Source organism: Leptodactylus fuscus, chromosome 10 (assembly GCF_031893055.1).
Source record: "Leptodactylus fuscus isolate aLepFus1 chromosome 10, aLepFus1.hap2, whole genome shotgun sequence".
Taxonomy (NCBI): Eukaryota; Metazoa; Chordata; class Amphibia; order Anura; family Leptodactylidae; genus Leptodactylus; species Leptodactylus fuscus.
The window spans coordinates 9311894-9337042 of NC_134274.1; the positions used below are offsets into that span (position 1 = coordinate 9311894).

The window sequence follows — 25149 nt, forward strand, 5'->3', positions numbered from 1 at the left end:
GTCCTTTCACAAAATCCCCCATCAACTTCACTCTTATACTATGCCCAACACAACCGCACTAAAGAGAACATGGAGTGTAACTGTAGATAGAGTTTAAAAACATACAGCTGCGATCTTCTAGAGCCGGCACCACAGCTAGAACTTGTGTCTCCATTCAAGTAAAGGAGGCGGAGGTGGATCCAGTCCATGGAGAAGAGGGGAACTGATGGTTAGGGGATGGGGCAGCAACATTTTGTATCAAATACAGCCTCTTTAAAGAGAGTCAGTCACCGGGGTAAAGCATATTAAGAGTCTATTCAGATCATGGGGTGGTTTTTTTTTTTTTTTTGTTTTTTTTTTGTTTTTTTTTTTTAACATCTGTTGGTGCTCCAGACTGCCTATCAGAAAATAAATGAATCTTAGTAAAAAGTTTTCCTGTGAAAAAAAGCATTACCATAAGGCAGCCTGACCCATCTAGCAATGTTGCTGGTTTAATATGCCTCACCCTGATGACAGACTCCAGTATTGCCACCATATGAACACATGTAATACATTGTAACCACCATAAAGAAACAAAGACCCTTCCTAACAACTTTTTTTGGTTGTCAGAAACATTGTATTAATAACCACAACACATGACTATATCAAAATCTTAGTATGCAAAGAACAGCCGGCTGGTTAAAGGCCTTTTCGGTGTTAAGGTGAAAAAAATAAAATAAACAAAACAGTCCATAACACTAAAAAAACCCACCATTATAAAAACAGCCCAGTAATGGGCACAAGTCTCCACAGGAATGCTTATGTCACAGCTTTGTAACAGTTGTCCACAGGTTGGTTTTTAAAAAATAAAAAAAGTTAAAATTTCCAAAAGGAAGAAAAAAAAAAAAAAAGATTAAGTCCAATACTCAGATCCTTTAAATGGAAGTTTCTGGAGTAGGCAATAGAGGGGTCCGTTTTAATTTACTGGTTGCCTGTAAATAGAAATGGGGAGGCAAAAAGTAAAATTTTAGCGATTTCTTAAATTTTTCTTCTTCTTTAAACTAGTGGATGCAATTAATGAGGATTTTCAGTAGTAAAAGCTATGAGGATTTCTTTTCATTGGGTAAGAGACCCTCTTGGTATAGCTATGAGGGACTCTAGATTAGTTAAATTGTCTTAAAGTCAGAATTCCATTTCCTATCCCCTTAGAAGCTTTGTCTCGCTCTCGTGATTTACACTGTAGCTTTGCTTATATTCTGTACAGTTCTCTCCCCCCTCCCCACCGGAGAGGGAGGAGTCTATTTAATTACTTTCTGTAAAACTTAGGGTGCTCACTGCCAGACTATTGCACCATTAACCCCCCCCCCCCCTTCCCACCTTATCAAAGGGGGTCTATGCAGGTAGACCAGCTCCCATCCCCCACTGACCTTATGGAAAGGGTGATGAAGTTGTTTTTCCACTAAAGAAAGATCAGGAGGGGGGGGGGGGATATGTGCGTTTGTGCATAAGCATGCATCAAATACTATCCCATACACACCTCTTTCTTGCCATGAGCGGGATCAGACAACTTTACTTTGGCTTTTGTAAAATAAACTGCAGGAGATTCTTGGGATACCTGGATTTTGACCAAAAAAAAAAAAAAAAAAAAAAAAAAAAAAGTAAGTGACATTATCTGGCAACACATTCCCTTTACTGTTCTCCTGCTCCTTATCTTCAATCTGACTGTTTATATATGATAAACAATTTCTTTAGCCTCATACTTAGAGCTCTATTAAGAAGGGTGGGGGGAGTATTAGATTGGTGCCAGCTAGAAAACTGCTTTAACGCCTCGTTCTGTGCATTGGTTGCCTCTTATCTGCAACCTAGAAGTGCAAACAGAGTATAGCAAAGTGCAGCAGCAATTATCTGTGTGTGCTCAAGCAGCCTCTTCATAGACTAATATGTAGAAAGCAAAAGAGGGAGAATTATTTTTAATAAGAAAGGTTTTTGGGTTTGTTTTTCCACCGGCATTATTAATTTATGAAAATTTGTTTATAACTGGGAGGTAGGCTTTATGGTCTACCTTTGAAAATCTCTTTTCTTAGGTCCAAAATGGTGTTGTCATTGCATAGCATATCTTGCAAGTAGTTTGAATTCCTGATATAATGTGAAAGCTCCAGGGCTTTATTATACTATATAGTTACAGCAGTAATTAAAAGTCACCTAATTATGCATGTCCTGAATGGTTTAAGGGGCATTTTAATCCATAGTATGGCAAAAATTTCTGATCGACTTGGGTCCCACACCTGACTTCAGGCAGGATAGTATAGTATGGGTGGTCGTGGGCCTGTTCGGGTGTCACAGAGGCATCCTTGAATGCTTGGCTGCCTCCATTCACAGCTATGGGAGGCCCAACAGCAGAGGTTAAATAAAGCCATTGCTTATTTTGGTGGGAAGTTGCAACATACAACGACCACATTCTTCAAAAAAGCCCATCAATAATGATACCCAGTTACTGCCAATAGAAATGTGAAGCCACAGCAAACCTAACCCAAAGCATATAAAATAAAGGATCATTGTTAATTATATAAGATATCCTTTAAAATAAAACACACAATGCAATGAGTTTCACACTCTACAAAAGGGTTATTTTACTACTTACATATTTCCTATTTTCCTTCACATGCTCTGATCCTTCTGAAGACTGTGGCGTTTCTGTCCGTTTTCTCTCTGATGCCGCCTGTCCACCCAGAACTTTGCGCTGGATTAAACAAATTCAGTCAGAGTTGAGAAATAATTGTTGCATTTCAGTAGAAAGTTGTAAGCCAATGGTTATTACTAACCATTTATTTTGCCCTTTCCAGTTGCAAATTATGCAATTTATATAAAAGGTACACCTCTTAATAAATTCATCTCATTACAATTGGTCAGCCGTTAAGCAGGTAATGTGCAGCCAAACAGGAAATGCATAAGTTATCCCCTGTCCATAAAATAGGGAATAACTTACAGATCAGTGGATGTCTGACTGCTCAGCAGATCCGGGTACTTCTGCCCCCTGTACTGAATGAAGTGGTGGTCAGGCAGGAAGTGCACTGTTCCATTCATTTCAGTGGGAGATAGCAAAAAAGTACATTGTTCTCCATGTTAGGAATCTGGATCTCCTCTACTGTGTGCATATAGTCTACGACCCCTAACTCAGATCAGGCCTGAAGAGTAGAAAACTGCTAAAAATGCAGAATACAAGGCATATCACCACCAGATAGCATTAATGCTCTTTCTCTAAAGGGATTCAACCATTAAAAAAAATTTTGTGGATAAGACATCGGAATAGCCTTTAGAAAGGCTATTCGTCTCTTACCTTTAGATGTGGTCTCCGCCTCGTCGTTCCTTAGAAATACCGGTTTTTACCGGTATGCAAATGAGTCCTCCTGCAGCAATGGTAGCGGGATCCAGCACTCAAACAGCGATGAGGGCATCCTCACCGCTGGCAGAGAAGTGTCTCCAAGCGCAGCCTCCTTCTTCGTCCGCCGCATCATCTTCAATGTCTCCCGGCGCAGGCTCGTAACTTCTAGCAGAGCAGACTGTGCAGGCGCACAGGTCACGGGAAAATGGCCGCTTGCACAGTATTGTTAGCGGCCATTTTCCGGTGGCCTGTGCGCCTGCACAGTCTGCTCTGCTAGAAGTTACGAGCCTGCGCCGGAAGAGGATATTGAACATGACGCAGCGGACGAAGAAGGAGGCAGTGCTTGGAGACACTTCTCTGGCAGTGGTGGGGACGCCCTCATCGCTGTTTGAGCGCTGGGGCCCGCCCACATTGCTGCAGGAGAACTCATTTGCATACCGGTAAAAACCGGAATTTCTGAGGAACGGCGCAGCGGAGACCACGTCTAAAGGTAAGAGACAAATAGCCTTTCTAAAAGGTATTCCGACGTCTTATCCACACAAAAAAAATAAAGTTTTAAATGGTAGAATCCCTTTAAGGTCAAGTACACTTTCCATTCACTATTCTCTTGCAGTCCATTATATTAGTAGGTATTGTAGTATCCCAATATGGCTGGTAAGTCAGCGCTTGCGGCGTGCTAAAAGTTTTTAGCAACTCACGCCAGATCTGATGAAGGGGTAGAGTATCCGGTGTGGCTCTATACCCAGAAACGCGTCATTTTTCCTAATAAAATATTCATAGTTTTTGAATTGAGACTCACTGACCATTATTACCTAGCCTGAGTGAGTGCATTGACTTACCAGCCATATTGGGATCCTCCAATACCCACTAGTTTAACCAGTCGACTTGGTGTCGTCATTGGTCAACGCTGTCATCCATACTCAGGTGCAATTATATGTACTTGTGACACCTACCTACCTATCATACGCCAAGCAAGACCTTGGAGAAGCGCAGTTACACTTGTGCATAGATTACTATTCTGCAGTCAATTATATACACGCCTTCTTATAGACACCATTACATGCAGATTTTTGTTTGATGGTGCAAAAAAAAAAAAAAAAAAAAAAAAAATCCATTTATTCCCTTCAGTGACAGCCAACTGAGAAATGCCTGCCAAGAGAATGGAGAGGTCATCTCCTCTGTAATAGATTACCTTAATCATCCCGCTGAAGGAGCGCGAGCGGACATGTTTCTTCCCACTTGTTAAGTCGGGTGTTCCTTGGTTATGTTTATTGAACTAAAATGAAAGAGATTACATTCAGACCTGTCGGATTGACTCGTGGTTATGCTTAGTCTATAGACTGTAGCAGGGCTCCTTAAAGTACAAGTATACATTTGAGTTTCCATAAAGCAATGGAGCATGTGAAGATAAACTTAGTAATATGGTTTATTAAAGTTACCATTATTAAAGCAATTATCTGCACTATAAGAAGTCTATGGAGATGGAAGAGCTAAACGTCTGCACTATAGAAACTGTTCCCTTTCACAACTGAGTTATCATCAGGCATTACTATCCAGCATTCTCTTGACAGAAATGACACCCTGAATTCTGTAGACTGCCTCATATCTCAATTTCTGTCTTCTTCTCTCCATAGGCTGCATTGTAATCTACATACATCTACAGACAAGTAATAAAGAAAGGAGTAATAGTCATAGAAAAGGCACTTTTCCTTACGCTAGGTTCACAGCTGTTTGGGTTCATCAGAGGACCAGAACAAGACAAAATGGACCCCTCAAATAGTCAAAAAAAGACGGATCCCATTGACTAGAACGTTAGTATTGACTAACACTAAAACCACTCAACAGAGGAAAGGCCATAAACTAACAGATCAAAGGTTAAGTGTCCAACAACTGCTTAATATTCAACATCAACGACTCCTAGGAGGGATGTTCACTTCCAAATTGGGAACTGGAAGAACTAAATAGTAACCTGAAATTGATGAATTGCCATTGCCTTCAAATCGTAGGGCAATATGCAGACTGCAGACTTCTAAGAGTTAAATTAGAAAGGAGGTACCAACATACTGAGTTCATGTTGTTGGCCATCCACATTTTCAGCTAGGAGATAACCAGCAGAGGGCGCCAAATGAACAAGAAAAGAAGAAGATGATCCCAACCCAACCATAGGACATGTAATAGATTCGAGCACCAGGTAACTCCAAATGAAGAGGAATTTTTTTTGTGGAATATCAGACAAGAACTGACTGGGGAGCTACAAGACTGGAAACCCCCTTTAAAAAAAAAAAAAAAAAAGTAAGTGATCATCCTGATCCATGGTACTTACTCTACTCATCTCCAGTAGTCTTGAACAGAAGGATTCATACTCAACCAACCCCTAACTTGCAAACAGTACCCTTGTTCTTCAGGCTATCCCCAATGTATTAGGCATAACTTGAAATTATAGGAATACCCCTTTAAAAAGGGAACTTTACGTCACAGTCATTTACACACATGCCATACCTGTCGGATGAGTTTTTTCTTCTTAGCAGAGTCTGGCATATCATGGACATGTTTAAACAGTTCTCTCAATGCTTCCTCTGTGCGGCGCTGTGTCAGCTCCTGCTGAGATGTGGAGGATGAGGGGGATGACCCTAGGCGGCTTCTTTTCTGGCTCTTTATAAATTGAAATTCAGTCCCAGTTTCAGAAGATAACAACTCCAGATCATCCTGTAAGATGTGAAGGGTTAACTTGTAGCTTTCGTATAGTGGTGCAAAAATGGCATTCAAGCTGGATGGTGTAAAAAGCAATTTGCAGATACGGGATCTTTCTCAAGCAGACCACACGTGGCATCAGTAAAGCCATTGATACAAGATATCAGCAACTAGAAGTCTGATTCAATAACAGTCTGTGAGATAAACAGAATGGACCCTATAGACTGGGCAGGACTTTTCTCTGCCAATTTTTGACAGAACCTGCGGTGAAGTCTCCAATGTAGATGTGAACCTAGCCTTATTGTGTTAAAGCAAAATGTATGCTTATGCATGTGTTATGAAGAGAGGCCTTGGGCAATCACAGATACCATCTTACAACAGGCACCTACACCCCAGGTAAGGCGCTAATGCCCCACTATTTTCCTATAGTGTTGATATGCGCAGTTAATGTATATAAATGCTGAATAGGTGTCTAATGGCTGATACGAAACAGGGAGCAGTGGATGCAGTGATCAGAGTGTACACTTGCTTACACATATTTTGCTTCACCACAATAAAGTGCATGGGTGCACTGGAATGTAAAAATATCTTTCCGCCATTTTATATACATTTTGGTACTATTTCCCACAATGCTTTGCCTTCACACTGAGTATACGCTCCACTCATTCTGAGTGGAGTGTATACTCAGTGTGAAGGCTCCGCTGCAGTTCCATAGGAATGAATGGAAGCAACCGGAACACAGCCTTAATCCCCTGCGCGCCGGCTGCCTCCATTCATTCTAATGGGAGACTAAACTAACATCTCTAGTAGCTACTTGCCTCAAGGGATGGCTGCTCCGGTGCCCGGTGTTCTCCTTCTTCGCCTCGCTGCCGCTCCACGCTGCTCTTCTCGCCTCGCTGCCGCCTCCCAGGTTAGTGTTTAAAGAGCTAGGAAGACGGGGCTTATGGCTTAGGAGAGTGTGAGCGTGTACAGGGCGGGGAGACGTGACGTCTCCCCTCCCAGTACCCGCCCACACTCTCCTAATCTGAGAGCAGCGTGGTGCGGCAGCGAGGCGAAGAAGAACACCAGGCCATCTCTGCAGGTAAGTGAACACCAGGGGGGGGACTAAGTAGCCAGAGGATTTTAAAGGAAAAAAAAAAAAAAAAAAAAATCCTCTGGCTACTTAGTGATTCACTACACAGCGTGGAATCTAACAAAGCTTTCAATTGTTAGATTCCATGCTGTATAGTGAATAGGATTTTAAAATCCAATCTCCGATTAATAAAAAAATATCCCATTGACTTGCATTGGGATCGAGATCGGGTTCGAATGAAAAATGATCGGAAATCGGATTTTAAAAATCGATCCTGAAAAGTCAAGATTGTCTCAACCCTAATCAGGATGCAACGGGCCACATTTATCAATACTGTTGAACTATTTTAAACTACAAATCCCATTCATTGAGCCAGTCATATTTTTCTGTTTTCGGGTACAATCTGTTTCTAACTAGGGCATGCCCCGTAAGTTTTGTAGTAAATGGAGACAGAAAAGTGTCAGATAAATATGCCCCATTATATAGCCACATGAATGGTTGTCTCAGGGTTGACACATTGCTAAAATATACCTACAATCAATTGGGTATATCCAGGTGGTCAGACATTAACTAGAACAAAAAATATATTGCTATATACCTGCACTGCTAGGACTCATCTGTGGGTGAACAGTAAATTATAGCCTTCCCCGCAGCAGGCGTTACATTTTGCAGGATTCTACATAAACTTCATGAGCCTTAATACTATATAGATTTTATAAATTTCTCGCAAATTGTCAATATACATAAATGCTTAGAGAGTTAACATATGAAAGCTGGAGTTTGCCAATTTGCTTAATGGAGGCTTGTGAATGTCATACACTCAAGAAATTCTAAGCAAATGTATAGCTGTAATAGACAGGAGTGTAAAACTAATGGGGTATTAAAAATCATAACCTGCACGCTAAGCCACATAAGCTAAAAATATTCTCTGCTTTCCAGCACTGTATGCTGCCTTTTATTTTGTTTATATCATAAAAACTGGATTTTTGTTCCTTGCCATAAAATTCTTTTTTCATTACATTCATTGGGGAATGCAAATGAAGATCTTTGTTCACCACAGAGCAAGAGAACTTACCGTACCTGGCCTTTGCTACGCACTTTGTGCACCTTCTACCACATACAGTGAAACCTCTCCATAAGACCAACCCCGTAACACGGAGCAAATCTTGTGTCGGCCCCCATATTTGTGTGTGTGTCCATATCCCACTATGCAAAGTCCCTATACAGGCTTCTAGACCACAGACCATTTACATTATTACCTTGGAGCTATGAGTTTTGCTGCCACTGAAGTACACCCGGGCATATTCTCGAATGTAAGCAGGTGCCTAAAAGCAAAATCAGAGCAGCATTTACAAACATCTTTCGCACAGATGGCAGAACATCTTTTTCCTCCAGTTCATTATTCATTTGTGCAAATATGTAATTATGTTGCATTAAGCAAATCTATTTGCAAGTGAAGAGCGTGATGGCAATCGCTGCCACGTAACAGACTAATATTGTGGGAGCTAATAAGACAGAACACTCTTCGTGACTCTAGAACATACTACAGACCAGTATATGACTTTCCAGGACTCACTGATAGGTTATACCTTTATAGGGCACCTTTAAGGACTGATCATCTGCACCATTTCATTTCAGCCTCTTTCACACACACAGATTCCAGCATTTTTTTAACCCCCAATGATTTCCAGAAATCCCATCATGGGTTATTGATGCTCATACAGAAGCAGCCCCTTATTCTGTCAGGTACCTTAGATACTATGTTCACTACTGACTGCAGCATCAAAGGTGTTAAATTTCCAGAATCCCAGCCATGACTCTACTGCGGAATATGCAGGTAGTGACCACACTATCGGAGCGCTGTAACAGGATGGCGGTATTCTGAGGTCTCCTGCCACATCCTACCATTACAGCACATTACTAGGCTTTGGCACCTGTAACAGAATGAACAGCATGGAGTGGTCTGCTATAACTAGTCTAATGTCATAGAGCAGACACAGCACAGTACATAAGAGACAATCGACCCTGCTATTCTGACTCGTGAATGACCCCCGCTATACATTTCTTCACCATCAAGTAATTAGCAAAGTGCAGTCACGTATCAGAGCGGCAGGCTTCAATTACACAATCTGGGCTATTGTGTATCACACAAAATAAATTAATTGAAACAAACCAGCACAATGGCGCCTGTTGGCATGGAAACTTAATGAGAGGCTCCATGTTACAAGAATCAAGCAAGGGGGTTAAGTTGTAAGTTAACAGGTACTCTCTAATTTTAGTCATTGCTATATTGTTAGGCATAGGATGAATGTTCTTTTATATTATTAGCTGCTAATTACAAGTCTTAATACATTTCTGATTATACCACAAGATACAAGATTCCAGTTAAATTAAAAAAATATATAAAATGGACTAAAATATTAACGTCTTAAAGGCGGTTTTCAGGCATTAAAGGGGCATTCTAGGCAAAATTACTAATGACCTGATAATAAGTCATCAGGATTGATGGCGGTCAGTGCACCAGAGATAGCTGAAGTATAGCATTCAGCTATCTCCGGTGCTCCCATTTGAAATGAATAGGAGCACTGTTCGTTACTCTGGCCCAGGTCTCAGTACTATAGGATACACAGATATTATATTACCACTACACAGATTTATTGCAGGTCACACATGACTTGTTCACATCTGCAGACAGACAAGTACGGATCCTGTGATACATAGGGTTCCCACCTAAACATCATTAGGTCTGACCTTCATCACTTTCCAAAGTAACTAGTGCTAGTCACTGAAGCATCCCCTGACAGGGCCAGAGCTGAAAACATCCATTATTCTGCCAAGTGTAATAACAGAGAAGCGCTAGAAAGAATGCAGGTGGGAATTCACAGCCAAGAACGTTATTTACCGCACAGAAAGAAAACAATCCATCCATAAGGTCTATCAGGTTCTGGGAAAGCCGAGGACGAATTGTATGATTCGCTATTAGAGTTTCCACCCAACTTTCTGAGGATCAAGAATGGTAGACTAGTCTTTTTTTTTCACTGCATAAATTAGGTAGAAGTTTGGGGATTTCAAGGATTTAAATATTGGCGATTTATCCTTTGGACAGGGTGACTATACCTGATTGGTGGGGGTTTAGCGTCCAGGTTCCTCACAGATCAGATGAATGAAGTGGCAGCAACACAGGCCAATAAAGTCACATATTCATCACATCTGTGTGCAGCTTAGTCCAAGTGACGCAAAATTAGCTGAGCTGCAATACCAAGCACAGCCACCAGGACAGAGCATAGTGAGCCACTAAGTGGTCACAGGGCTTGTTCAAATACTGCGGTCTCTTCAAACAGACCATGGGTTGGATGATGGACCACCAGTCTTATTGATGACTAAGATGAAATCATTAAGGTATTAGTCTTGGAATGTCCATGTAATATTAATGACTTAAGTCATCAATTTCAGATCCGAGGGGGGGGGGGGGGGGAGCTGTCACAGCACTCCTGGTACTGCTGCGCTCTTCTAAAGACACATACCATTATAATAATGAATTGCCATAGTTACTAATTTACATGGTACATGGGAAAAGAAGCTTCTATGGTATTTTTAGTTGTGAGGGTTGGTATCCCTGGGAGAAACTGTACAATAACAGTTTAGGAAAGTTTACACATACACTTACCTTAAAAAGTTTTTGAGAATGTTTTATCATGAAGGTGACGCCATTGGTCAACTTTATTAGATGTTCTTGCAAGTCATTGGCAGTGACCTGGGTGATAAATATGAAAAAAAAAAAAAAAGTCCTTTGTTACTGGTCAGTTTTGGCCTCTTACATCAGAGTGAATGTATCCCAAGATTCACAGTTCTACAGAGAACAGTCCACAGGTTCTTGCATATGTACGTTAGGTTCACTCTAGTATTCGGCTCTTAGTCGTTCCACTACAACGAGAGAAAAGCCCTTTGTGCAGGAGTTTTCTCTTGGCTGATTTTAAACTGAATCTGCGGCAGAGTCTTCCATATAGAAGTAAACCTTACATATGCAAAAAAAGCCATGGGAACTGTTTGCAATTATTGCACTACACCTAGACAGGTCATGGTTTAAAACTACAAGGTGGCGGCAACAGTAAGCCACAAGCAGGATCCACAGTCACTGCCGAACATGTAATAGCAACACAAGGCTGGGGACCCTCACCCTCCTGAATGTCCAATAGGAGAATACATAAGGAAGTACGAGCTGCTGATCATCTGAGGATGAAGAGCTAAGAGGCTGCAAGCCTTAAGTTATTGGGACTGAAGTCAACATGTCACCCCAAAGGTTTATTATTAGAGATGAGCGAGTACTATTCGAAACTCCAATTTCGAATAGCATGCACCCATAGGAATGAATGGACGTAGCCAGCACGCAGGGGGTTAAGCGGCCGGCCACCGGCAAAGTCTGCGTGCCAGCCGCTTCCATTCATTCCTATGGGTGCGTTTCGAATAGTAGTCACTCATCTCTATTTATTATGACTTTATTGAAGGGGGCGGGTGACAATATTTAAGAAGCCACTACCGAATCATAGGTTTTAACCCCTCCCCTGGCGACACAATACATGTCAACTATGTGAAAAGGTTTCTAGCCCTGAACTGAAAAAGTGTGAACCTCCCCTACAGAATGGAGCTTATAAAAGGCATCTGTGCTGGCTCAGTGGGGAGTAGATAAATACATAGATTTTATTTTATTGAGTTTCCTGTCCAATATTTTGCATAAATTTCAATGTTACAGGCTTGCTATAAAAGCATATGTGATGCATTAATGTCCTCATATCCAAGACGACACTAATTCTGTCGATGCAAATTACTATTTATCCAATATCTTTAGAAACTGTAGCTTCACCTAACACAAACCTGGTACTTCTGCAGAGAACATATTGCCTAGTGAAATATTCCTCCTCTAAGTCAGGATTCTGGTTACTTACATTCTTAGGCCATATGATGTGGGGGGCAAACATTAGGGCCAGATTGTGGGCGGACATCTTGTTGCGGTCCTGTTTTTTGGCTGTCTGGTAGAGGAGATCCAATAGTAGTTTGAGAAGATTTCTGTTAGGGGATGGGAGAAGCAGGAACAAAAGTTGCAGAGCCTCGATTTGTCGCTCCTTATCGGGTGCCCCCGTCCGGTTACCTTTGTCATCTAAAAGCATTAGGTCTGAATGAATATATATAAAGAAAATACAAGTTAGAATACGTGAACAAGCTGAATCATTAGCACTTCCTTTATCACAGGGGATGACATTACAGTGAGTCAGGAAGATGTAGGCAGCCAAGGACATGGTATATAAGCAATATCATCAGCAGTCTACTCCGACTCATTAGGTCTCAGCGAAGTGATAACAAGAGAAATGTATAACCAGCAGCTGAAATAGGAGCTGTGTAGTTACCCAAGAGCAAAAACATCATCCTCCTGGCTGGGCAGGAAGAAAATAGAACCAGTCACTATACAGATTATTTATTACAGCATCTGACAGGTCTTTACAGCCTGCTGGGTGCAATTATATATATATGTACTCATACATACAGTACTGTGCAAAAGTTTTAGACAGGTGTGAAAAAAAATGCCTCAGTGAAAGAATTGCTTTCAGAGATAGAAGGGAATGAAAAAAAGAGCAATGTAAATCCGATATAGCCCCCACAGACATAGCCCTGATCTCATCATCCAGTCTGTCTAGGATAACATGAAAAGACAGATGGATTGGAGCAAGCCTACATCCACTGAAGATCTGTGCCTAGCGCTCCAAGATGGTGGGAACAACCCTTCCTAGTTCTGCCAAAAGCTACCTACAAGTACAGACAAGAACTGATGGTGGGCTAAGGGCACACCAAATATTGATGGAATTTACATTTCTTTATTGTTTAACTCGTTTCCCTAAAGAGTTTTCCCAAGAAGGGGTTGTAGCTTAAAATGCAACCGTGTTAACCTAAAAAATAAATATATAAAAAAAAATAATTTCCACGGTTCACTCTCCTCAGTTTTCTCCTAGACTCATGAAATTACACATTTCACAGCAGTTTTGCAGCAATTTTCAGCCTTTGTGCTATTAGATGTCAGAAGAATGCCACCCCCCCTTTACTTGCCAGGCTTGTACAGAGCGCACATCTTACCTGCAATCTTTAAGTGAGAGTTATAATGCCGGGATGTCAGCAGGGGCTCAGGTAATTCACCCAGAAACATTTTAAGTAACGTGGCGACATCATTAGGGTGAAACTCTCCAGAATCTACATCAATGTCTATGCCGCTATTGAGGGAGTCTTTAAGAATCTGCAAACGATTGCTGTTCCCAGGGATACGAAATAAGCCTTCAGTGCGGAGATCTGCGAGGAGAAAGATGTGAAGGTTTAGGATATGATAAAATGCGTAAGGGGAAAATTACATTTTGTTAGCAAGATCTCGTTCCACTTTTTAAAAAAAAAATATTCACCCGTACTTATATTTTATAAAATAGTTTTATAATTGTAGGTCCACTTTAATGGGGTTTGCCTACAAAAGGATGTCCCATAAATGTGATGGATGTGCATCTCTAAAATGATAGAAGACATGAGCGAACACCATTCGAAACAGCCGTTTCGAATAGCACGCTCCCATAGAAATGAATGGACGTAGCCGGCACGCAGGGGGTTAAGCGGCCGGCAAAGTTTGCGTGCCGGCCGCTTCCATTCAATTCTATGGGAGCGTGCTATTCGAAACCACCGTTTCGAATGGTGTTCGTTCATCTCTATTAGAGAGCCATAAAGCACAAATCCAGCCTGCTATACAGTCTATGAAGGAAATACAGGAAGGCTACAACTCCTATATGGCTGTCTCCAGGGATCAGATATGGCTACCTACAGGAAGGCTATAACTCCTATATGGCTGCGTCCAGGGATCAGATATGGCTACCTACAGGAAGGCTATAACGCCAATATGACTGCCTCCAGGGATCAGACATGGCTACCTAGAGGAAGGCTATAACGCCAATATGGCTGCCTCCAGGGATGAGATATGGCTACCTACAGGAAGGCTATAACGCCAATATGGCTGCCTCCAGGGATGAGATTACCCTTCTTTTTAATTTTTATATTACTATTTGACTTTACAGCAAATCGTTTTAGGTAGTCAGGTGCTGCTAGGGTAAATGTATAGGCTGCCAGTTTCTTCTAGTTCTCTTACTTCATTTACATTCATCGTACATACTGTTTGTACATACCCCTACTTTTATCCCTTGTACTCCTGCAATATTACACTGTATACAGTAGCTCTTTGTAGTGACCGAAGCCTTTCAGCGACTGTTCTTGGAAAGCGTATTATTTCACACTTATTCCTGACCTTATAAACATCTTAAAAGGAAAGTTCCAGGCGGTATTAAGATACAAATCCAGCTGTTACAGGATACTTACTTTTGTGCAAATACTCGATGAGCTGGTATATTTGTGCAATGCCTTCTTCTGTTAAAGGTGCTCCAAAGACAATGCCTTTTTCTGAAGAATAGAAAATCCATAAAGAAATCAAAGAAACACTAAGCAGATGGGGCTACACTCTCCAAACATGAAAGGTGTGAGTGGGCACTGTCTTTGATGTACTATACAGAGGTTTTCATGCTGGAACACAACACTACAGATCAAATGTTACATTAGGCTGCAGTTTGTACCTAGAAAAACATTCCTGGAAAGAGAAACATTTTGCATTAGGCCTCAGTTACCTTGGGATCTCAAAAGTCATCCGACACAAAAATATCTATCTATCTTTCTCAATCACAGCCAAAAGGAAGGTTAAAATTCAGCCATACTGTATATAATAGATCTGAAGTGTAACTTTACTTCCCCATCTCAGAATGGATTAGATATTGGGCCCATGTTTCAGTATAGTTTGCTTTTAGCAACGTGCATACAACTTTAGATTCCACCAGACCCAGCACTATACCATACAGTAAACTACTGATTAACCAAAACCACTTCCATCTCTTAAGACGGCAAATTTACATATAAATATAAAACTGAGCTCGAGTCAGTGTCCACTTTCCAGCAGAGGGAACAAGGAGAACCGAGAGATTTCCACCTCTTCAACAGAGCACGCCATAATAGCGAGAAATTGATATGTAAATTGTGCTCTTTACTACGGCATTTGTTCTCCATTGTACTGGAAACTCACAGGTCCTGGATTAATTCTTTTATGACTGCTAAGATGTCATTTTCTTATATCCCAGTGATTTATGTGCGTGCATTGTCCTCAGAGTATAAGACTACTATAACTAAGAAGCCGTAGTTTGTCACAGCTAGAAACGAGAATGGAATAAACTATGTAGATTGCAAAGTTTCAGAGATCTCCATACTAGAGACTACAGGATGAGACCTTCATGTAACATGCAATACTAGGGAACCTCAAAGGGGTTTTCCAAAGACTAATCACCTGTCCTTAGGATTAGTAGCATGTCAACTATACCTACAGAAACAATGATGGTTCACCTATAGGGATAATGGAAGAAGGAAGTACATAGAAGAAACCTCTTAAGACTTTGTGAAAATGAGTAGCCGCGCGGTTTTTCCTGCAGTGCTGTTCTTGCTGCGGCCTGCTACGTGGAGCCTTAGCCTTAAAGGGAATGAGTCACCATATACAGATCGGGCAGCATAAATCTGCTTGATCCATGGGGAATGCATTGATAATTTTCTTATTGGACATTTCTAATAAGCAGGAATGAGTTAAAAGAGGACATCCCACTTAAAAGGGGTTTCCTCACAAAAGATTGCATTTGTGGCATGAAAGAAAAATCGCTGCAACTGTAGTATGTACATATAAAATATTAAAGAGGACCTTTCACCACCTCCAGTCTTTTACATCCTTCAATAGGTGCCACTTCACTGATTCCAGCACAGCTGGAATTTTCTCTCTAGCCCCACCATTCCTGAGCAATCAGTGTTGTCATTTCAGCACCCAATAGGTTAATCAGGCTCCCTACTATCAGATGGTTGGTGGTGGATTGAAGCAGACTGCTAGGGACCACCCACTTGACAGTAGAGAGCCTAATTGTGCTAAAAAGAACAAATTATTGGTGAGGGCTAGAAAAAAAAAAAAACTAAAAATTTCCAACTACGGCAGAATCAGTGGAGCCGCACCTATCAAAGAAATTGGAATTTGGTGGAGGCAAAGAAGATTCCTCTTTAAGGCTGGGGCCCCACAGGTCAGAAACACCACGGGAAAAATTTAAGTTATACAGTACTTGCAAAGTGGATGGGATTCATGCAAATCCCATCCCCACTTTACAGAAAAGATCGCAGCGCAGACACCGTTGCGGTTTTGAAAATCACAGCATGTCAATTATATCTACGGAAACGCCAATGGCTTTCCTGTAGATATAATGGTAAGAGAAAGTCCGTGGAGGAAAACTCTGAACTTTCTCTTCAAAGCGCTGCGGGAAGAACCACAATGTGTTCACGTTTACGGCCCGTGGGGCCTTAGCCTAAAGGTGGATCCCAGCAATCATAAGCTACGAGTGAACCAAGCAGCAGGTGGTCAATTTCTCTGTAATATGACCAGTAAACCCTTACAGTTTCCATCAAAACCAAAGAATTGACACTGTAGTCTAGAAGGTTCAGTTGACCAGAAGCCTTCCTTCTTCCAGTCTGTGCTGCTCACACACATCCTTCACTGTAATAGACCTTTTTCTTACACAAAGGAAACGCTACATCCAAGTCAACACATACGTCATCCTTAAACAGTCCTTCTGTTAAGAAAGTGTACACACCTTTACGCTTCAGAAAGTTGAGTGACTTGAAGAAGGAAGCGGCTGCCCCATTAGGACCAGGAAGTTTTGGCTCCACTTCTCCCATGAGCTGAGCGAGCTCTGTACCAGGCAGGTCTATCAACCTTGTGATGTTACTGACCACCAGCTCTGTAAATACTTCTGGATTCTCATGTCGGAGCTTCTCCACAAAGAAGTCTGGATTGTAGATAACTGGCTGACTCCGTAGAGAGGCATCATTGCAGATAACTATGCTGCACAGCGAGTCACTGAAAATGGGGAAAAATAAAAATTCATGCAAATCCCTTCAAAGGTTTTGTCCACCTGATCAAAGGTTTGAAAATATGCAGGGACTGAATAAAATAGTGAAAGAGCAGAATTTCCATACACACCATTACTATGCAGCATTTCTATCCCACCTTTCCCTGCTACATTCTACTTCAGACATCCCTCCATATGATTTTACTGATATTTCATCCTGTTCACCGCTTCCTATTATTTAGCATTTTAGTATTTACTCTTCTAGCAGAAACTGTTCCAGCAGCCAGAGGCAAAAATATACTGCAGTACGTGCTGGGTTTGTTACTTTGCCGAGAAACAAACAAAACAGACACACCACAAACTTACCAGTCCTTTCCCTGCACTGGATAAGCCTTCTTACTAATTTAGAGCGGGTTCACACTTGCGCCCGGTCTCCGCTTTTAGGTTTCCGTCTTCTGCCGAGAGAAACTGGACAGGATACGGAAACCCGACAGTCAGTTTTCAAACTCATTCACTTGAATGGGTTTGCAAAGTGACCGCCCGTGAGAGTCTTGTGCCTGTAAATTGTGCTCCAAAACCATATAAATAATTACAGCTATATAAAATATTACCTAGCCTAAATAAACAGATGAACCTTCAAGATTGTTCCCTTTAAATCGCAGTTCCTCTCTCTCTCAGCCACATTTTCTGCACATCAGTACTAAACATCTTGGTTTGAGAACACAATCCCGAGAAGTATGGCAGGTTTACTCAAGAAGTTACACGGTTAGTTACCACAATACCACATCAACACAAACAACTTGACCTTTTACAAGTAATCTGCCATTTCTTAAGTGCTTTACAACAAATAGAATCCCAGGTCGCACCACGATCCACAACAAGAACAAATACAAAGCAAGCTGTTATTTACAGTCCATACACTGCCAATTCCTATGAATTAGAAGCCATATGTAGAAAAGGCACTTCAGAAAGGAAAAGAAAGCTTACAAGAGCGCAGAAAGCTTCTGGAACGGCATTAATAAGGCTGGAAATTGATGTAAATGGGGCCCGTGTGATATAGACATGGGGAACTCATACAGCCCATGCAAATTCCTGGCATACTGCTCCGCACAATAGTACATTGTACGTCCATCATCATGCAGAGAGATTACTGCATTTTGGGACTGAATCAAGATGATATTCTTGTACGGCACCATTGCTTAGTAACTAGTGAAGAAACACCAATGTATATTATTATACCAACAGAATCCTAAAGTCCTAATAAAGTGGACTTACCGCAGTCTACAAGGAATCAATGTCAAATATTCATGTTCATCATCCACCCAAACGCTGATGGTTATTAACCCCAATAAATAAGCGCCTCTGGACACTGAATATTTGAAATACAGAGAGACCATGTACATACATTACTTATCCTGAGTTACAGCCTGTATTATACTCCAGAGCTGCGCTCACTATTCTGCTGGTACAGTCACTGTGTACATACATTACATTACTTATCCTGTATTATACTACAGAGCTGCGCTCACTATTCTGCTGGTACAGTCACTGTGTACATTACATTACTTATCCTGTATTATACTCCAGAGCTGCGCTCACTATTCTGCTGGTACAGTCACTGTGTACATACATTACATTACTTATCCTGTATTATACTCCAGAGCTGTGCTCACTATTCTGCTGGTACAGTCACTGTGTACATACATTACATTACTTATCCTGTATTATACTCCAGAGCTGCGCTCACTATTCTGCTGGTACATTACTGGTACATTACTTATCCTGTACTGAAGCTGAGTTACATCCTGTATTATACTCCAGAGCTGCGCTTACTATTCTGCTAGTACAGTCACTGTGTACATACATTACTTATCCTGTATTATACTCCAGAGCTGCGCTCACTATTCTGCTGGTACAGTCACTGTGTACATACATTACATTACTTATCCTGTATTATACTCCAGAGCTGTGCTCACTATTCTGCTGGTGCAGGCACTGTGTACATACATTACATTACTTATCCTGTATTATACTCCAGAGCTGCGCTCACTATTCTGCTGGTACATTACTGGTACATTACTTATCCTGTACTGAAGCTGAGTTACATCCTGTATTATACTCCAGAGCTGCGCTTACTATTCTGCTAGTACAGTCACTGTGTACATACATTACTTATCCTGTATTATATTCCAGAGCTGCACTCACTATTCTGCTGGTACATTACTGGTACATTACTTATCCTGTACTGAAGCTGAGTTACATCCTGTATTATACTCCAGAGCTGCGCTCACTATTCTGCTAGTACAGTCACTGTGTACATACATTACATTACTTATCCTGTATTATACTCCAGAGCTGTGCTCACTATTCTGCTGGTACAGTCACTGTGTACATACATTACATTACTTATCCTGCATTATACTCCAGAGCTGCGCTCACTATTCTGCTGGTGCAGTCACTGTGTACATACATTACATTACTTATCCTGTATTATACTCCAGAGCTGCGCTCACTATTCTGCTGGTGCAGTCACTGTGTACATACATTACATTACTTATCCTGTATTATACTCCAGAGCTGCGCTCACTATTCTGCTGGTACAGTCACTGTGCACATACATTACATTACTTATTCTGCTCATTCACAGGTGCTGTGCTGTCTTTTTTTTCCTTCAAACTGTCATTTTGGTTAAATAGGACCTTTCATATCCTGGGGCACATGCGGTTTTATATACCGCTAGAAAGCCAACAGTGCACTGAATTCAGCACACTGTCTGTTTTCCCGTTATGTGCCTTGGATGAAGAGCTATCAGTGCATTTACAGATAGCTCTTCAGTGTCAGAAGGGCAATAGCATAACAGTCAAACAGTATAAACCACATACAAAGAAAAGTAGGGGCAACACGGTGGCTTAGTATTTCGCACTGCAGCCTTGCAGCGCTGGAGTCCTGGGTTCGGATCCCACCAGGAACAACATCTGCAAGGAGTTTGTATGTTCTCCCTGTGTGTGTGGATTACCTCCCATTCTACAAAGACATACTGATAGGGGGGAAAAAAAAAATTCCACCAAAGGGCACAATATGAAATGTGCAACCTCAGTGCGACCCCGATGGAACAACACTCAGGACAAACCTAACGTCAACAAGATCAGCCATCTTCTCCCTGTGTTTGCGTGGATTTCCTCCCATTCTACAAAAGACATACTTAAATGGAAAAAAAAAAATACATTGTTATCCCTATATGGGGCTCACAATCTACATTTAAAAAAAAAAAAAAAAAAAAAAAGAAGAAAGAAGGACCAATAATGGGACTGACAACGACAGATAAGAGACAGGGGAAAGAGAGGGATGGAGTGAACAGATGTCATAGACCATGTAGCGTACAGTAGGTGTCCTAGTGCAACCAGACGGCATCAAATGCTTCGGCCATGTGGTTGAGAGTTTCAGTCAAGAACGCGAGGCTACAGACATCCTTCATGTGGGCGACTAGCTCAGAACCCGTGGGAAGGAGCATCTCCTTCCAATGTAGGGCAACAAGGGTCTTTGCCGCAGTACACAGGAACAGCTTAGGGCCGGTTCACACTAGCGCTTGTATTCCGTCCGCATGGAGACCCACCCGGACGGAATGCAATTGCAAGCAATGTGCTTGCAAAGCACTTGGAGCCTATAGACTATAATGGGCTCCGTGTGCTTGCCGCGCACAATTCATTCGTGCGGGCAGTGTGCGGCAAGCACACGGAGCCCATTATAGTCTATAGGCTCCAAGTGCTTTGCAAGCACATTGCTTGCAATTGCATTCCGTCCGGGTGGGTCTCCATGCGGATGGAATACAAGCGCTAGTGTGAACCAACCCTAAAACATCTTTTTGCCTAAGTGTCTGGGAGGCAAATTGAGGTAGGCAAGAGGGTCTAACAGAACTCCCTGCACAAAGACAGTATCAGTGAGGAGTTTAACTTCCATCCAAAAAGAGTGGAAGATGGAGCAGTTCCAGAATATATGATACACAATGGCCAACCAGGTCTAGCCGTGAATTTAATCTCCTATACTTCACTTTGTCTTTGGGCCCATGAAAAATTGACAGCACACATCTGGCATCCTTGTGCTGTCCTTGATTTTCACTGACCTATAGACTTCAATGGAGCTCTGTGGTCTGCAAAGGTCATGTCTCTGATGAACAGAAGTCTGCGATTTTCAGACCCTAAACATTTGCAATACACAGACATGTGAATAAGGCATTCAAGTGGATAATTGTGAGTTTAACACTCAGATACATTTTCATTCTCTTCCAGGACTCTTGGCAATTCCTTTTGGATTAGGAATACTACAGGTCACTTACATTAGTCACATCTAGACATCCCTATTTTGTCCAGAAATGACGACTAGATTGGAGCCTATCCAGGATCAAAGTCTCAAGCATTAGAAAAGGTAAGGTTATATCACATAGAATCAGCCATCCATGAATATCCCAGAGGACAAGCTGATATACCCAATACTGGCACGCAGAGAGATGCATGGTGGAGCACAGAATGCCACAGATTCCCACTGAGAATTTAGGGCATATCCAGATAAATACAGACACAAGAGCAAGATCAGATCTTGGAGCTCCAAACACCTTCAGTCTTGCCAGAGACCAACGGCAGCGATGCTGGAATATGCTAGATCACCTCTTCTCCTTTTCATTCTAAATAATTGCACCCCCACCCCAGAGACCACACAATCTGACTCTTTTGGTGAATATTCCATTTCATTTGAATAACCTAGTGATAGTGTGTAGAGAATCAGAAGACAGCGATGTGCGACTGAACCTGTCATCAGGATGCAGCCAGACACTGCTCAGTGTGAACAATCTCACAGTGGGCTCTGTACAGGTCACAGCTGAGATCATTGGGACTTTCAGCTTGTCACATGCATCAAAGTTACCACAAGAGATTTTTATGAAATGTCAAATTTTTATTGTTATTTTTTATTTAACTGAAAACTATAGAAAATTAGTAAGTGACCCAAATAAACCCTACCAACACATGAAAGGATAACTCCATCAGGACATTTATGGCTATAGGAGCAGGATATTGCATACAGTATTTCCTGACCCATGGTCACAACCGCAGTGAACAAAGATGGCTGCCCAGGCAGGAGGCCACTGCGATTTTAGAAAATCCTGTACAGGTGAATAGAGGCACAAGCACAACCACCTTTCCCTCCACTGCTGCTGAGTATGGATGGTGCAGAACCCAGAGGTGACTGCTACATCTATTGGGTATTATGGCCAGAGATAGCAATATCTCAGGGTACAACCACCTTCTTAGAGGCAGATCCTTGTCTTCAGTGACTGCCAGGTATATTGCAGACCATTCAGTGGATAACCATATAATGCATCCAGTCACTTGGATATCTGTGCAGCGCTACAGACCCAGCTCATCCCATTAAATCTACGGACTTTTCATACAATGTTTCAAGCAGTTTCTTAATTTTAAACTTGTTTCATCTGTAAAAATAAGTAACTGCATGAAAACCACATGCAAAGCTTATGTCGCATAATGCTAGTAGTCAGCAGAACAGTCTGTGTGAATCAGGACCTATGGAGACCCAATGTGGTGCCCATAGCTGGTTGCAAATGTGCAGCACCAGGGATGCAGCGAACCCACTGACAACCCAGCTCCAATCCAAGGGAATAGATTGTTGTATACTGTGTATACACATATATTTATATACAAACAAAAACACACACACTAGATGCAGTACAAAACAAGCCAAAATGGCCATAAGGAGCCATGGAGGAGACCAGACAGTGTGATACCAACCACAGTGACGTTTCATCCTGCAAGGTTACATCATGTGTTACTGTCACCACAGACGTGACGTCACTACAGTCCATGATAACACCGGGGTCAGAGGATTAGATACAGAGCACCCATGTATCTCATCTGTATAACACCAGATATCATCTCAGCCATCTGGTAGGACTACAAGTCACAACCTTCCCTCCCGTGCGCTGATACTTGTAATTCTCCAGACCCCGGACACTGACAGGTGGGCAAAGAAACCCTAATGGCAGCAGATACCGAGCCCGGTCTGCCCCTCAGCAGGCCCCGCCACTCACCGGGTCAGTCCCTTCTCTTTACCGCCCGCTTCCTCCGTTGCTGCCATCTTGTTTTCAAATCATCCGCCGCCGTGCCGGTTACGCCCCTTCACACTCCTATTGGTTAAACGTGTCCTGCCCCTTTACTGATGATTGGCCAATTTGAATATTCTCCCGCAAGTGGGCGGGGACTGCGGGTGCTGTATAGTTTGGTTATAACAGACCAGGACTGGAGCTCTCGCGATATCCTGCGGGACTGACAGGAAGGGTTGTAGTGAGAGGAGCAGATGGCGTGGGATGTGTCTGTTATGAGCGTGTAACATGTGCAAGCTATAGGCAATACCTAATACAAAATGCACATCTTAGACATTAGCTGCATGTAGCAGCTCCTATATATTGTGTTTGTAGCACATCCTATACATTACCTGCATGTAGCAGCTCCCGATATATTATGTATGCAGCACATCCTATACATTACCTGCATGTAGCAGCTCCTATATATTGTGTTTGTAGCACATCTTATACATTACCTGCATGTAGCAGCTCCCGATATATTATGTATGCAGCACATCCTATACATTACTTGCATGTAGCAAGAGAAAAGTCATGAATTTGGACTCAAAATTTTCTAATTTGGTAACCAGTTTTCTAGCATAAAGCCTTTGATAAATTCCTCCATGTCCCATAGCAGATGAAACGCTATTTTTTACTATTTTTAGAAAGTCATCTGGGAGTATGTAACTTATTTGAAGGTATTCACTGTAGCCAAACCCTTCTGTTTGCCAAAGTGTCGTGAATCTAATGTGCTACACTTCATGCAATAACTGCTTGTGGTAATAGAAAGTCCTAAAATGTCCTGACAGGTTCCCTTTAAATCTACCAGGAAAAAAGGCAAAAATTTGCTGATAAATATGGACCACTCTCTGTAATGCTGAGTTTACATCTGCATTGTTGTTTCCAGATTTCTGTTCCACAGCCGCAATCCTCATACAATGGACACCAAATGGATCCCATTGACTTATAATTGAATGCACCATAGTCCTCTTCATTTTACTGGAAAAAAAAAAAAATATATATATATATATTGCCATGCACAGAGTTGCTTTTTTTCTGACAGATATGACAGATATGCCAGTTGCAAAACTTCTCATTGAAAGGTAATTAAGCTTTATTTACAGAAGAGCAGAACATCTAATTAACCCCGTACTAGCTCCCATCTGTGCATCACTTGTTTATTACAATTGTAATTCTGATGGAGCTAATATCAGACCTTTGAAGATTTGTATGAATGTTTCTGAGCTGGTGTTTTGGTGACGCTCCGTCTCTGGTGGCTGCACTGACAAATTCTCATTAAACGAAACAGACTTCACTGGAGAGGAGCGGCAGACAACATTAGAAGGAAAATTATAGAACAGCTGAACCCCTGGTATCAGGAGAAAATAGTTGGTAGAAATCAGAAAACTAGAAGTGAGACAAGTACAGATAAATGCATTTGCTGTCTGAATTTTCCAGCTCTCTGCCTCTACAGAGGTGCCTGTCAAAGGATGGGATATATTAGGCAGCAAGTGACCAATCAGTTCTTGAAATTGATGTGTTGGAAGCCGGCCATTGATGAATAAAACAAGTCTGGTCCAAGAAGTCTACACCTCACAATCTATAGAGTATAAGAATCCTTGTGCCAGGACTTGTGTAGTTCGTATGTTGATGGATTACAGCCATTTTTGTTGACCTATAAATTAACCTGATGGTGATATTATTGTTGGTAACTTCTGGTTGTATACGATCCTTTTATACTGTATATAATCTTGTTTGTATTCTATTACACACCATTGTCTTTATTTCTCCTCTCCAATAAGTATTCTGTCATTCTTGAAAATTCCGTTTAATTTGTCAGAAGAATTAAAACATGAAAATAATTGAATATAACCACCAGAAACATAATTCTTTTATGGTGTCCAAAAAAACAATTTATCTC

General features: G+C 41.6%; 1 protein-coding gene across 1 annotated transcript; it reads right to left on the reverse strand.

Moving 5' to 3' along the window:
* Positions 1–893: 893 nt before the first annotated feature.
* ARHGAP19 (Rho GTPase activating protein 19) lies at positions 894–23252 on the reverse strand. The gene is made up of 12 exons (XM_075288063.1): positions 23196–23252; positions 16841–17106; positions 14499–14579; positions 13227–13436; positions 12047–12273; positions 10771–10857; positions 8363–8428; positions 5840–6046; positions 4533–4616; positions 2600–2698; positions 1496–1573; positions 894–950 (listed from the first exon to the last, which is right to left on the reverse strand). Exons 1-12 carry the CDS (start codon positions 23240–23242, stop codon positions 894–896), a joined length of 1509 nt encoding a protein of 502 aa, XP_075144164.1. The 5' UTR covers positions 23243–23252.
* Between the last annotated feature and the right edge of the window lie 1897 nt (positions 23253–25149).

Coding starts and splice junctions, on each gene's coding strand:
- ARHGAP19 (XM_075288063.1), bottom strand. CDS start 23,242: ATGGCAGCAACGGAGGAAGCGGGCGGTAAAGAGAAGGGACTGACCCG. Junction 4,617..5,839: donor AGAAAAAACTCATCCGACAG/GTATGGCATGTG, acceptor CTTTCATTTTAG/TTCAATAAACATAACCAAGG. Junction 2,699..4,532: donor CCTTCAGCGGGATGATTAAG/GTAATCTATTAC, acceptor TGTTTAATCCAG/CGCAAAGTTCTGGGTGGACA.